Consider the following 16,312-nt stretch of genomic DNA (forward strand, 5'->3'; position numbering starts at 1 on the left):
GTATGGTTGCAGGGGGCTCCGGTTCAAGACACTAGACTTTCAGAGAGCTTCACTCACCACTGTATTGGCGTGTCACGCATGCCGATACAGTTGAGGTCCAGAGGCATAGTATACACCAATCTACAGTCCTATGAAAAAGTTTGGGCACCCCTATTAATCTTAATCATTTTTAGTTCTAAATATTTTGGTGTTCATAACAGCCATTTCAGTTTGATATATCTAATAACTGATGGACACAGTAATATTTCAGGATTGAAATGAGGTTTATTGTACTAACAGAAAATGCGCAATATGCATTAAACCAAAATTTGACCGGTGCAAAAGTATGGGCACCTCAACAGAAAAGTGACATTAATATTTAGTAGATCCTCCTTTTGCAAAGATAACAGCCTCTAGTCGCTTCCTGTAGCTTTTAATCAGTTCCTGGATCCTGGATAAAGGTATTTTGGACAAACAATTCAAGTTCAGTTAAGTTAGATGGTCGCCGAGCATGGACAGCCCGCTTCAAATCATCCCACAGATGTTCAATGATATTCAGGTCTGGGGACTGGGATGGCCATTCCAGAACATTGTAATTGTTCCTCTGCATGAATGCCTGAGGATTTGGAGCGGTGTTTTGGATCATTGTCTTGCTGAAATATCCATCCCCGGTGTAACTTCAACTTCGTCACTGATTCTTGAACATTATTCTCAAGAATCTGCTGATACTGAGTGGAATCCATGCGACTCTCAACTTTAACAAGATTCCCGATGCCGGCATTGGCCACACAGCCCCAAAGCATGATGGAACCTCCACCAAATTTTACAGTGGGTAGCATGTGTTTTTCTTGGAATGCTGTTTCTTTTTGGACGCCATGCATAACGCCTTTTTTATAACTAAACAACTCAATTTTTGTTTCCAAAATGAAGCTGCCTTGTCCAAATGTGCTTTTTCATACCTCAGGCAACTCTATTTGTGGCGTACGTGCAGAAACGGCTTCTTTCTCATCACTCTCCCATACAGCTTCTATTTGTGCAAAGTGCGCTGTATAGTTGACCGATGCACAGTGACACCATCTGCAGCAAGATGATGCTGCAGCTCTTTGGAGGTGGTCTGTGGATTGTCCTTGACTGTTCTCACCATTCTTCTTCTCTGCCTTTCTGATATTTTTCTTGGCCTGCCACTTCTGGGCTTAACAAGAACTGTCCCTGTGGTCTTCCATTTCCTTACTATGTTCCTCACAGTGGAAACTGACAGGTTAAATCTCTGAGACAACTTTTTGTATCCTTCCCCTGAACAACTATGTTGAACAATCTTTGTTTTCAGATCATTTGAGAGTTGTTTTGAGTAGCCCATGATGCCACTCTTCAGAGGAGATTCAAATAGGAGATCAACTTGCAATTGGCCACCTTAAATACCTTTTCTTATGATTGGATACATCTGGCTATGAAGTTCAAAGCTCACTGAGGTTACAAAACCAATTTTGTGCTTCAGTAAGTCAGTAAAAAGTAGTTAGGGGAATTCAAATCAATAAAATGATAAGGGTGCCCATACTTTTGCATTGGTCAAATTTTGGTTTAATGCATATTGCACATTTTCTGTTAGTACAATAAACCTCATTTCAATCCTGAAATATTACTGTGGCCATCAGTTATTATATATATCAAACTGAAATGGCTGTTGCAAACACCAAAATATTTAGAACAAAAAATGATTAAGATTAATAGGGGTGCCCAAACTTTTTCATAGGACTGTATTTAAAACCCATTCTCAAACTAACTGTCTTGTAGATTGTGTGTCACTTCAGGCTTGTGGTTTACAATGCACCTAACCAAACAGAACACGTCTGCTCTCGGCAAAGGTGGACGTGATGATGTCATAGCATTGCGCCGCTTGTGCTGAGACAGATGTCCTGTGCATGGACACTGCGTGCGGTTCAAGAAGCGGAGGCTCCGTACATCAGGCTCACAGGAAGGAGAGTATAACTTATATTTTTTTGTTTTTCTTTAGCACAGCTGTGGCATAGTATAAAAGGGGAGGGGGAATTATAACTATAAGGGAGGATTCATTAGGGGGTATTAGGACGATAGGGGGGTCATTTATATAACAGCTATTAGGGGGCATTATGAATAAAAGGGGGGAGATTATTTATTCGGCCATCATTTATATAAAGAGTCATTAGGGGGTATTATGAACATAAGGGGGTTGTCATTTATATAAGGGGTCATTAGGGGAATAAGGGGACAATTCATTTAATTAAGGTGTCAGTTGGGCTTTAATAAGGTTAATGCCCCACATAGCAGGCCGCAACAAAAAAGCGCTACAGGAAAAACCATGGCAGTAACGCATGGTTTTTTCCCCGCGATTTCACAGAATGTCTGCATAGGTTTACTCTGCGGACTTTCTGCTTCCTTTATACTTATAGGCTAACTGCCAGTGTTTACATAGATACAATTGATATGCTGCGATTTCCAAAACTGCAATGGTGTGTCCACTGCGGTTATTCTTCCGCAGTGTGTGAATGAGATTCGCTTGAATCCCTTCCACTTTGGAAGAACTGTAAAACGCAGCATTTTTTTTTCTCTGCCACATGTAGCCCCCGGCCTTAAAGGGGTTGTCCCATCACAAGGATCCTATCTATACTGCTTGTTAATGTGGATTTAAGACTTTTCCTAAATACACTGCTTCAGCAAAACTGCTTTGTTTGTTCACTATCTTACTTTATTCAATTCATTGTTGACACAGCCCTTGACTTATCTGCTCAAAAGTCAAGTGATGTATCTGCTGCTTTCAGGGGGGAGGGAGGAGGGGCAAAGTGCACGGGAGCGAGCCTGTGTATCTAGCTATTCCTGTGTATACACCATGTGACCTAGGTCCTGCTCTCAGATAGGGGAGAAGAGCTGCTTTCATTTCTGAACTTTCTTCTGTTCTCCCAGTTATCAGGCTAGCTAATACAATTGTGTTCATTATGGCAGAGACAGGCAGTCTCTGTATGTAACACAGAATGGAGTTGCTGCTGCCTGTACTTCATAGTCCAATATGGATGGGCGGAGCTACATGTTATTTTGGGGGCGGAGCTAAATGGCAGGTTGCATGTAAAACCCCACCCACCAAATGATGTAAGAAACCAGGAAGAAAGAAGATTTTACAGCAGTGAAGGCTGGTGAGTATGCGACGTGGAAATACCCCTTTAAGGAGTCGGGCCTTGGGCAGAGCCGACTGTGCATGCCCAAGGCCACAGGAAAATGGCTGCTTACACAGTAAGTTGTGTAAGCGGCCATTTTCTTGTGGCTCCTTACACAGTAAGCTGGTGTAAGCAGTGCTGCGAAAGAATTCATTTGCCAAAGAAACCCGGATTCATACCAAAGAAAACCCTGATTTCTACTGAACGGCGGCGTGGAGAAGACATCTAAAGGTAGGAGAAGAATAGCCTTTCTTAAGGCTATTCCTAAGTGTTAGAAAAAAAGGGTATCCAACAATAGGATCCCTTTAAATAGGTGCTGGGGAAGATTTAACACTTTTTCCGCCCATCGTATCAATGCTTTAATCTTTATGTGCTCCAAACCACTTATCATTAATAAATCATTTCGATTATATTGAAAGCAGAATGATTATAGAGCAATTCATCATATACAGTATGAGTCATAGTAATAAAATACACCAAGTGTCATCTAACCCACACATGTTGCAGAAAGTTGCCAAGGAAACACCTGGTAGAAATTCTGTATGTTTTGTAACTTGGCTTGTTCCCGTGTGGTTTTTAAATAGTAGAAAAACAACAATGTATCTGATTGTCTACTATTAGGAAACCACCAGAAGCGAATCATACTGAAGATCTTGTGGCAGAAAATGGGAGCCCCTTTCATAACCAGGATGCACAGGCCCATTGGTAATAGTGCTTTAGAGTGAACACATAAGAGGAAACACCCCTTCATCTTACACATAACCTCATAAACATCTGCAAGGTGGAGACGACAACAACCACTGTTCTGTAGCCTTGTAAACATGTTACTAAAAACAGTAAGAATAACAGATAGAAGCTGCCAAATTGGTCGCAAGTGAAACCTTTCATCAAACATAATCTTTGATTGCTAAAAAGTGTTTCACATCCTAGGACAGGACTGCCACAAAAGCATGTGACAATGTGTCCTGGGACTAGCTGTTCGTGGTCCTGCAGATGCTTCAGTTTGCGGGTACACTAAACCAGTTTTTGAAAATGTTATTTAACAATTCTATAGTTAGAATAAATGTAACCTGCTTATTCTAAAGTACATTTAACACCAAGAAGACATGTACAGGGCCGTAACAAGTAACCATAGGACCAGTGGCGTAACTAGGATTGGCGGCGCCCCGTGGCGAACTTTTGACATGGGGCCCCCTCCAAGAGGGGTACATGGGCGTGCAGGCAGTTTGTGAATAAGAGGGTGATTTTATGTAAAGAAAAATTTGTTAATAAAAATTATTTGATTAAAAAAAAGGAGGGGTACATAGGTGTGCAGGCTGTATGTGAGAAAGGAAGGAATGGGGGTGCAGACTTTCTCACACAGCCTGCACACCCATGTACCCCTCTTCCTCACAGCCTATAACCCATTCCCCCCATTGTACACTGACTTGTACAGTCCAGGTAGTTCCGCCCACAAAAGACACTGAGTCTGTGTTAGTAGATTAAAGGACCTTTGATGACGTCATGTCTCAGGTCCTTTCGTCTACTAGTATAGATGCCGGCACAGGGCCTGGGGACAGTGGGCAGGAGATAGAAGTTTTTCCTGCCCGCTGTCACTATGCAAGTGCCCGGAGACAGCAGGGGCACTAGTGCTTGGGTGCACTAGTAAAGGCAGCAATTGCTGGCTTTACTACTGTTAAAAGATGGACTGTGGAGGAAGCAGCTCCTCTCCATCTTCAGGCAGCCCCTGACGCAGTAAATAGGGCCCGTTACATGCTGGAGTTACTCCAGCAGGTAACGGCCTATTTAAAAAAAAAATCCGCAGCGGTAGCAGCTATCACCGGGCCCCCTAGTGTCCCGGGCCCTGTGGCAGCTGCCTCTGCTGCTACCACGGTAGTTACGCCACTGCATAGGACAACATTGCACCTTAAGGGGCATTCACACAATGTAACATGGCGTTGATTCTGACTCGAGAACTCGCCTAAGAATCAGCACTGCAAAACAGAATCCCATTGACCTAAATGTGTTACGCGTGTTAAACGAAACCCATTGAAGTCAAAGGGATTCGGTTTTGCAGCGCTGATTCTTACTCGAGTTATCGTGCAAGAATCAGTGCCGCGTTACTCCATGTGAATGCCCAGGTAAGTAGCAAGATCTGAACTTGAAATGTCGGATTATTTTGGTCTCCTTTAGACACAAGTATAATACACAGTAATTTTAAACGACAGATAATGCACACAGTGTTGCCATAGTACAGGGATACTGAACATAGTAACGTTACAGTAAAGAGGTAATATACACAGTGATGTCACAGTATAGAGATGATACACACAGTGATGTCACAGTACGGAGATAATACACACAGTAATGTCACAGTACAGGGATAATACACACAGTGATGTCACAGTACAGGGATAATACTCACAGTGATGTCACAGGACAGGGATAATACACACAGTGATGTCGCAGTACAGGAATAATACACACAGTGATGTCACAGTAAAGGGATAATACACACAGTGATGTCACAGTACAGGGATAATGCACATAGTGATTTCACAGTATAGGGATAAAGAACACATACAAAAAAAAATACTGTGTCCACTGTGACATCACCAATCACACCGCACAGAGAACTAAATGATTATGAAGTCTTCCTTATTTCTTCTCTTCCTTAGCTGCTATGGACTCCTAGTATATCTTCTTTTCTCAGCATATGTGTGTCTACCTCTGTAATATATTACTATGTATTATCCTGTATCTGTATTACTGTACTATGCTGCTGTAACATGCTAAAATTTCCCCACAGTGGGACTATTAAAGGCATATCACATTGAAACCAATAGGGAAAAAAGCAGCCCATTCATTTCAATGGGGAGCGCTCGTATGCCAGCTCCCATTGAAATGAATGGGATCTGCTTTGTACGCGCTGATTCTGAACATGCTTTACATTCAGAATCAGCTCAGCATATACTTAGTGTGAATGCACCCTTATCTTATATGAAGAAAGTAATTATAATGATGTCACATCCAGGCATTATGATGTCCCTCTACAGTCATGGAGGCACATTCAGTTTTCCAGATCCCATTTTCATCACCCATAGCTATAACGAACTGCACCCAAGGCCTCAGTGGAAATTAGTTGTTGGGTACCATAGGAGCTACTATGTCTGCTCTCCAGGTAGTATTGCCTTAGTTCACATTGGAAATATGGTACAGGTTGAGCCCACCTCTGGTCTATATAGCTTGTAAGGCCCCATTCACACAGGGTGCGGATGGTGGATTTTGGTCCTGATTCTGACGCAGCAAGACGAGTCAGAATAGGGCCAAAATCCACCTGCCATGACTTCTGACAGTCACGGCTTCCCACAGGTATGGCACTCTGCTCTGGAGTAGGCCCAAATGAATGAGCCCAGGCTGGAGGGTGCTGCCGCAAGGCGGACGGTCGCGGATCATTGAATCCGTCTGAAGAAAGGGCAGCTTACTTCTTTTTTCCTTGAGTGGCGTGTTGCCGCTCACAGAAAAAAGGAAGCTAGCAGTCTACATAGACCACCATTGTGAAGGGGCAGATTATGACGTGGATTCCACGCCAAAATCCGCCCCCTCTTGACACGTGTGAACGGGGCCTAACTACCTCAGATGCCACGGTCAATAACAAACATGGCATGTGAGAGGTTATGCTAGCTTCACACTATCGTTTGAGTCTCCGTACGAAACTCTGTCCTACATTCCCCTTAAAATCGGCATAGAGAAAAGCCCTGCAATGAAGACTTTTCTCTCTTCCGGTTTTGGCAGTTTTCTATGTAGGTGAATGTGCAGTTTTCTGTATTAGCACAAAATCAGTTATGTTTTTGCAGCATGAAGAACGCCTTAGGTTAAAAAAATCTTTCAATACAATATACAATACAAGTACAATATAAGTACAATATAAACTTTTTTTTATAGTTTCATGAAAAAACACAAATTCTAGTCAAATAGGAATATTCTCTACAGTATTCTATGTGCTATGCTATTCTACCAACAACAACCATTGACTGAGCATGAAAAGTAATAGATGCTTTTCTACATCACAAGTACACTCAGGGCAGGTGTTACTTACCTTTCCACACATTCTGTGGCAGCTCACAATGTATATAACTCAGCAGGGATATAGACAAAAGGCAAAACAGCTACGAGGCCGTAATCTATTGATTCTGTCATCTAGGCCGAGGGAACGGAAACTTAACTTATTAATATCAATATCAAAAGAACTAAGCCTTATCCCCGATCAGTATTCTTATATGTCACGTTTTACAGAGCTCACCTATGTTTACTAGGTATTACTTGTAGAGACTTCCTTCCATGTTACTGTTGTATTCTAACCACTCCAAAATCTAGGCTGGTTTGGGCCTTATGGATCACGCTTTTTTTATGTTCCATAACTAAGAGCTATTCATTTTATGTGGCTTTTTAATGGCTTGCTTTCTGCAGGATGTGTTTCAACATTTTGATATACAGTACATACATTTCACTGCTATATTCATTTTTTGCCCCCTTGTTAAAGGGATTCTACCATTAAAACACATTTTTTTTCTCGTTGACACGTAGGAATAGCCTTAAGAAAGGCTATTCTTCTCCTACATTTAGATGTCTTCTCCGCACCGCCGTTCCATAGAAATCCGGGTTTTCGTCGGTATGCAAATGAGTTTTCTCAGCACTGGGGGGCGGTCTCCAGCGCTCAAACAGCACCGGGGGCGTCCCCAATGCTGCGAGAGAAATCTCCAGCGCCGCCTCTATCTTCTTCTGGAACAGCCTCTCTCCTCATCTTCTTCCGGCGCTGGCGGTCAAACTTGTAGGCCTAGGGCAGAGCCGACTGAGCATGCCCGCGGCCACAAGAAAATGGCCACTTACAAAGTAAGTAAGCGACCATTTTCTTGTGGCCTGTGTGCATGCACAGTTGGCTCTGCCCAAGGCCTAGAAGTTTGACCACCTGCGCTTGAAGAAGACGCGTGAAGAGGATGTTCCTGAAGAAGATGGAGCGTTCTCTCAAAGCATTGGGGACGCTCCCAGTGCTGTTTGAGTGCTGGGGCCCGCCTCCAGGGCTCATTTGCATACCAACGAAAACCAGGATTTCTACCAAACGGCGGCGCGGAGAAGACATCTAAAGGTAGGAGAAGAATAGCCTTTCTTAAGGCTATTCCTACGTGTCAACGAGAAAAAAATGTATTTTAATGGTAGAATCCCTTTAACCATGTAGTAACTGAGTGTTGCTACAATTGCTTTGCATGGTGCCTTCTCTGTGTCAAGCTCTTTAGATGCAGAGGTTCCTTATTGAAGGTGGCATTTGAGGGGTTAAATTGCCAGTATCAATGGTTTCTCTGTTTCTGCATCTTATGGCCAGGGTCCTGCAATTGATCAGTTGGGCAGAGCTCATCACCATAATCTAGCATAATGGCATGCTATGGTGCTGTAATGTATATGACAATTCATGACATATAGTTCTATCTAATGGCTAAAATTAAGTTTAGAGCTCCATGTTTTACAAACTCAGTTTAGATACTAGAACTCCATTGATGTAATCTGCATAACATTCACAGAAGAAACAACACAACATTACACCACATTAGATCCCCTCTACCATTCATGAACTTAAATCAATACTACTTCATTGACTAGCATTTAGCTATTGGTGCTTTATGCATCCAAAACAAATCTGCAACCCTCAGTGAAATAGCAATACGTTACATTTCCGGAAAAGTACTCACTGACAAAGAAGGGTTTCCTTCATCTTCCACAACAACCATGAGACGATAGAAGCTCTGCTTTTCACGGTCAGGAGGAGATGGACGAGTGGCAATTTCACCTGTGAGTCTATCCATGCGGAAAATTAAGTCCTCATCGCCTTGTGTAATGTAATAAGAAAGGACACTGTTCAGTCCTTTGTCCTTGTCGGTTGCTGTCACTTTAATAACTGATGTCCCCCCTCCAACATTCTACAAACAAAGCGATAAAAAAAAGACTGTTATCATTGCTACCAAAGCAGCTACACAAGTGACAGCTATGCACATGTTAAATATTTATTTAGTGTGATAATAGGAAAATGGTTTCCTCCATCATGGACGATGGAATGGAAGACAGGTCATGACATGGTCCACGGATAACAGAAGACTATAGTACACAATACGAAGTATTTTACTATAAAATAGAAAGCCAACTTGAGTTATACCTGGAATCTATGCTATTGGTGTAGATTTCAATTCTAATATTGTCCTGCAAAGGACCCCTCGCTGGCTCTCCCCATACAGTGATTCCTTCATCTGTTCCCCCATTCAGTGTCCCCTTCACTGGTCCTCCCCATACAGTGGTTCCTTCATTGGACTCCCCATACAGTGGTCCCTTCATTGGTCCCCCCATACAGTGGTCCTTTCACTGGCTCTCCCCATGCAGTGGCTCCTTCACTGGACTCCCCATTCAGTGATCCCTTCACTGGTCACCCATATAATGGTCCCTTCACTGGTCCCTCCATACAGTGGTCCCTTTATTGGTCCCCCCATACAGTGGTCCTTTCACTGGTGCTCCCCATACAGTAATTCCTTCACTGGACTCCCCATTCAGTGGTCCCTTCACTGGTCCTCCCCATACAGTGGCACCTTCTCTGGTTGCCCCATACATTGACCCTTCACTGGTCCCCCCAAATTGTATGGGGGCCACTTTATGAGGGACCATTCAGGCTCCTCATTGCTGGAAGTCATGCACCTCATATGACCACTGAGAGCAACCAGTGGCCCCAGGGGTTGCTGGAGATGGACCAGTGATGTCACCCACTTACATTACCAGCGGTCGCTGAGTGCACTAATTGTCATATGAAGTGCAGGACTTCCTGCAGCAAAGTACTAGCATGAAACTGAATGGTCACTGGCAGCAGACAACAAAGTGCCAGGCCAGACGTGTTGTTGTTTTTTTTTTTTTTTTTGTTTTTTTTTTTTTTTATTATTATATTTATTTATAATTATTTTATTTACACCTCCCCCGACTACCCCAGCTTATTCGGAACAACACAACTACCAGCAATGCTAACAACGCTGCTTGCATTCCATACAATATTTAGTGGTGGGTTTATATTCTGCAGCGGCACACATTGTATGGCAGGTGAGCAGCATGGCTCCAGACATGTTATATTACCTGTAGCCATGCCATCTTTTCGTGCTGTAGCAGATCTGCAGGAGTCCTGGCTGTCAGACCCATACAGATGTAACATTGATGGCCTATCTTAGGGGTAGGCTATCAATATTATAAAGGCCGATAACCCATTTAATATAATGGGACATACTTTAATTAGGCGGACAGGGAACACTCTGGGTGATCGGAGGGATTGTGTGGTGTGCATTATACCTTGTGAGGGCCAGTATAGGGGTTATATCATCACAATTTCTACAAGAATGGAAAATCAGTACCATTCATTGAAATGGAAAAATTTTTGCAGCAACAGCTTGAATTTCGGATAATATGGACATTCAGAAATGTTTGCAACAAATCTGGTACATGTAATATACCTTAATGTGTTGGAAATCAGAACATCATTTAATCATTGTGTTTTGGTAGAAAGTACTTCCTCTTAAAGACTAAAATAACTAAAACACATACCTCAAAAACGCTGACGTTATAGCCAAAAGGGCTACTGATAACAGGTGGATTGTCATTCACATCTATCACATTCACCGTCATTGTGTAATCCGTTCGTCGAGGTGGTGATCCCTTATCAGATGCCTGGATCTGTAAGATAATAGAGTTTAACATTATATACCAGCTTACCAGGGCCAGTATTAGACAAACTGTGGCCATGGGCAAATTTATAATCAAGGAATATGTGGTAGGCCCGCTCTTGGCCCTATGATTTTTCAAAAGACTAGTTCAAGGTCAAGTCCATCTTTTTTTTTTTTTCCAATGACTAGGAAATTCCCTTTTCTTTTTGAGAAATACTGATAGTAATGCTAAAGAAATTTACATCTATAGCCTAATCATAATTAGAATAATATTAATATATAGAAAATATGGATCAGGATTTGGAAATTCTGTTTTTACCCTCAGTGAGTGCACTTCTTGCAGTTCTCTGTCCAGTGGTTTTATCAGAAAAATTTCACCATAGGTGTTGTTCGTAATGCGGATCTCAAACAGCATGGCTGCATTTCCAGAAGTTAGAGAAAAAGACACCTAGAAAATAATGAGTGAGAAAACATTGTATTCTAATTAAAAATTGATGTCATTGGCAACGGGCTAACCATAAAGCCATAAACATGAAGCTAAAACATGAAGGGATTCTATCATTAAAATTGTATTCTTTCTGCCAACCACGTAGGAATAGCCTTATGAAAGGCTATTCTTCTCCTACCTTTAGATGTCTTCTCCGTGCCACCATTCGGTAGAAATTCCGTTTTTTGTCGGTATTCAAATGAGTTCTCTTGCAGCACTGGGGGCCGTCCCAAATGCTGCGAGAGAACTCTCCAGCACCATCTTCATCTTCGTCTGGAAAAGCCTCTCTTCGCGTCTTTTTCCGAAGCTGGGTTCAAACTTCTAGGCCTTGGGCAAAGCTGACTGCGCATGCCCGTGGCCACAAGAAAATGGCCGCTTACACTTACTGTGTAAGTGGCCATTTTCTTGTGGCCGGCGGGCATGCACAGTTTTAACCCAGCGCCAGAAGAAGACGCGAAGAGAGGCCGTTCCAGACGAAGATGGGGGTGGTGCTGGAGAGTTCTCTCGCAGCATTGAGGACACCCCCAGTGCTGTTTGAGCACTGGGGCCCGCCCCAGTGCTGCAAGAGAACTAATTTGCATACTGACGAAAACCGGGATTTCTACTGAATGGTGGCCTGGAGAAGAATTCTAAAGGTAGGAGAAGAATAGCTTTTCTTAAGGCTACTCCCACGTGGTAGGCAGAAAAAATAAAATTTTAATGATAGAATCCCTTTAATATTTACACACATTATAAAATTATGAATGTAGTTTTAAATGGAAAAATACTTACTTGTCCATTAGTGCCAGCATCTGGGTCTCTGGCCAGGACTAGACCTATTCTTCTACCCGTTGGGCAGTCCTCTGCCACACTCACTATTGATTCTGATGTTGGATCAAACTGGGGACTATTATCATTCTCATCTAAAACAGTGATCTGTACCTGTAAAACCAAATGTTACAAGTATTGCATCAATACTAAAAGGGCTTATATCTTTGAAATATCTGAACAAATTTGGATAAACACCAAAATGCTTATCATGGCAGTAATCACATGATCTAAGATATTAGGCTTTTTGGACCTGGGAACACGTCCTCTTTAACTTTTCACATGATTGTACTTTTATCAAAGGAGACCCCAACCTATTTATTAATCTGTTATTCATTAGTTTGTTATTCATTTGATATTCTACCAAAAATAGTAATCCAGGTGTAATCCAGCATTAGCCAATTGCGTTTACTGCAAAGGTTTGTTGTGTAAAAAAGCAGGAAAGGCCGTCGCACATAATTAACATGGTAATAAGTAGTGGGAGAACAAGTTTTTAATGAAATCTAAGGAAGGGCAAACCCATAGGGAGGAAGGTGGATCTGTAACATTCATTATAACTACATCCTACAGGAAGTGAGGGTTGATAGGTAAGGACAAGGTTATTGTTTGGGACTTGGAGGATAAAGTTATTGTTTGCTATAAGCTGGCACTCACTGTGTTATTGTTTCCTCTACCTTTTGTCATGCTTACAGAGGCTGATCTTCTAAGTTTTAATATGGTACAAGTGCAGCTCATAGAGGGAAGCCAATATCACTACACTAATTTGAGCAATAAGTCTTGTTTTGCTCTCCTTCACTCCTTCAACTAGAAAAGCAGTGTGTACATGACATGAATTTCTCTTGCAGTATATGTCTGACGCTGGGTTCACACTAGCGTTCAATCTCCGTTATGAGGTCTGTCATGCCGAGTCCGGCCGTGAGCGCCGGTGAGCGTTTTGAGCTCTCCGCTGCAAAACCGTTTTTTTTAAACCGGACACAGAGTCGGACATGCACTACTCTGTGTCTGGTTTAAAAAAAAAGGTTTTGCCGCGGAGTGCATGTCTGACTATGTCCGGTTTAAAAAAAATGGTTCGAAGTGGAGCGCATAAAACGCTCACCGGCGCTCACAGACGGACACTTTTCAAACCCATTCAAATGAATGGGTTTGGAAAGATGCCGGCAGGTTTCCGTCTCCTGCCCCTGTTTTGTGCAGGAAACGGAAACCTGTATGAATGGAGACCGGGCGCAGATGTGAACGAGCCAATAGATGTTCATGCACTTTCATTAGTCAAGTGTGCAGTGGGTGCTAGAAGAGAAATGTTCGACAATTCATAGTTTCCCTCATTGGTCACAGCTTCTTGGACCAGTTGATGATAGAAGGATGAATCAAACATAAGGGCTCGTTCACACGAGGCAAGAGAGGGTGGATTTTGGTGCTGAATCCACGTCAGAATCCGCCTCCTCACAATAGAGGTCTATGTAGACCGCTAGCTTACTTTCTTCCATGAGTGTCATGTTGCCGCTCATAGAAAAATGAAGTGAGCTGCCCTTTGTTCAGGCAGATTCCACAGCTGAATCAGCCGCGGCGTCCAACCCGCGGCAGCACCCTCCGGACTGGGCCCATTCCCAGTCACGGCAGGCATATTTTGGTCCTATTCTGACACAGCTTGCCGCATCAGAATCAGGACCAAAATACGCCATACCCCGTCCCGTGTGAACTAGGCCTAAGAATATAGAGAATACTATGTGTCCCTCAGTAACACAGAGGCTCATGCCATAAGTTCAGGGATGCACTAGTAGTTCTCTTAGCTTAGGTTCACATATGTGATTGGGTTTCCGTTATTCAGGTCTGCTTAAGCTCCCCAAAAAACCGAAAGCCAATCTGCTTATAACGTGGTTACTCGTGGACCCCATAGACTATAAAGAGGTTTGCCAAGTCCTGTCTTGAATTTTTAAAGCAGAATGGGGAACAGAATCCCCAAGCAAAGATGTGAACCTAGCCTTATGTGTATATATGTGGCAATAGCAAGTCAGTTGGGCATTCCCTTGACATTTGGGACAAATTGTGGTTATTTTATCTGATATTTTATTGATCTCAGCCTATGTCATTTACACAGTTTTGTTAAATTGCCAAATAGTTTATTTTGTGTTTGTCCATACAGTCAATGTAGACTCACCACAGTGGTCTCCAGCCTGGGCCCTCCGTCATCTGCTACTACTGTTAAGGTATAAAAGTCTCCCATCTCACGATCTACTAAACCTTTCACAGTCATCATTCCCTGTGGTTAAGACAAATGTAATAATCAAATCAATGTGAAATCCATTCAAATTATGACGCTATATATATATACGGTATATATACAGCAACACCATGTTCTGCAGCTCTAAGTACAGTATGCAATTCATTCATCAGAGAAGACAATTTACATTTTTTACATGTTTGTAAAGCAGACGAATAAACTTATACAAATGGCAGTAGGGAGAAAAAAAACTTACTTTTCCACTTTTCTCATTCACTAAGACAACACAGGCAAACATAGGGGACAGAACAGACAGTGGGGACAACCTACACAGGATGATGAAGGAACACAATACAAAGAAGCCAACTCTCACAAGCCACTTAAAGGGATCATTAAGACACAATTTTTTGTGACTAATACATAAAAATAGCCTTAAGAAAGGTTATTCTTCTCCTACCTTTAGATGTCTTCTCAGCAGCACCGTTCGGTAGAAATCCCGGTTTTCATCGGTATGCAAATGATTTCTCTCGCAGCACTGTGGGCGTCCCCAATGCTGCGAGAGAACTCTCCAGCAACACCTATCTTCTTCTGGAATGCTCTCTCCCTGTGTCTTCTTCTGTCCTGGGTTTCAATCTTCTAGGCCTCGGGCAGAGCAGACTGCCCATGCCCGTGGCCACAAGAAAAATGGCCACTTACACTGTGGCCTGTGGGCATGCACAGTTGGCTCTGCCCGAGGCCCGATGGCAGAGCCGCCTGCGCATGTGTAGAAGTTTGAACTCAGCAATGGAAGAAGACATGCAGGGAGTCCGTTCCTGAAGAAGATGGAGGTGGCGCTGGAGAGTTTTCTAGCAGCATTGGGGACGCCTCCAGTGCTGCGAGAGAACTCATTTGCATACCTAAGAAAACCGGGATTTCTACCGAACGGCGCAGCAGAGAAGACATCTAAAGGTAGGAGAAGAATAGCCTTTCTAAAGGCTACTCCTACGTGTTATCGTGAAAAAATTGCATTTTTAATGATAGGATCCTTTTAAGGCCAGGGGCCCACATTACTAAAAAAACAGCATTTTTTTTTTTTTTTTTTTTTAATGTAGATTGTGAGTCCCGTGTATGGATCACAATGTACATTTTTTTTATTTCTTCCTATAAGTATGTCTTTGTAGAATGGGAGGAGATCCACGCAAACACGGGAAGAACATACAAACTCCTTGCAGATGTTGTTCCTGGTGGGATACAAACCCAGGACTACAGCGCTGCAAGGCTGCAGTGCTAACCACTGAGCTGCCGTGTTGCCCCCTAAAAAACAGCATTTTACATTACCTGCAAAAACACAACGTGTCAATTATACCTACGGAAACGCTAACATTTTCCATATAGATATAACAGGCAGAGAGTCCGCAGAGGAAAACTTTATGGACTTTCTGTGAAAAACGCTGTGGAAAATAAAGCTGAAGGCCCCACGTTGTGAGTCTCAGCCAAAAAGAGCTTCGAAAAAGCATTTTTTTCTCCCCAGCTATTCACAGAAAGTTTGCAGAGTTTTCCTCTGCGCACATTCTGTGCCTATTACACCTATATGGAAAACGCCAATGTTTCTGTAGGTTCTGTAGGGATTTGCCAGAATCTCATCCACTTTGCAGGTACTGTAAAAAGCTGTGGCCAAATCGCTGCATTTTCCCAATGTGAAGCCTCGGCCTAAAAATCATATTATCAAATCAGCTGTGACATCATCTATTGTTAGCAAGAGATGCCATGATGACTTTTATGTGGTGTTATCTATTAAGCTGTTATCTTCTATTGTAATTTTCTCTGTGATGTTAGTCAGATGACAGCGGCAAAGAAAAACTCTATAGCATTGGCAAGTCTATTATTAGGCTTAGTGGCCGTCATGAAAATTGCCGTACTATTCAAAAAATTACAG

General features: G+C 42.6%; 1 protein-coding gene across 1 annotated transcript in view; it reads right to left on the bottom strand.

Annotated features, from left to right (window-relative positions):
• CDH23 (cadherin related 23) overlaps positions 1–16,312 on the bottom strand; it is an 832,275-nt gene that overhangs the window by 142,133 nt on the left and 673,830 nt on the right. Inside the window, exons 32-36 of the mRNA XM_075257430.1 lie at positions 14,335–14,436; positions 12,144–12,293; positions 11,205–11,333; positions 10,767–10,895; positions 8,888–9,115 (exon numbers count right to left, since the gene is read on the bottom strand). Of these exons, the coding sequence (XP_075113531.1) occupies positions 8,888–9,115; positions 10,767–10,895; positions 11,205–11,333; positions 12,144–12,293; positions 14,335–14,436 (738 nt within the window). The remainder of the gene's footprint in view (positions 1–8,887; positions 9,116–10,766; positions 10,896–11,204; positions 11,334–12,143; positions 12,294–14,334; positions 14,437–16,312) is intronic.

This window comes from Leptodactylus fuscus, chromosome 10 (assembly GCF_031893055.1).
Source record: "Leptodactylus fuscus isolate aLepFus1 chromosome 10, aLepFus1.hap2, whole genome shotgun sequence".
NCBI classification, from domain to species: Eukaryota; Metazoa; Chordata; class Amphibia; order Anura; family Leptodactylidae; genus Leptodactylus; species Leptodactylus fuscus.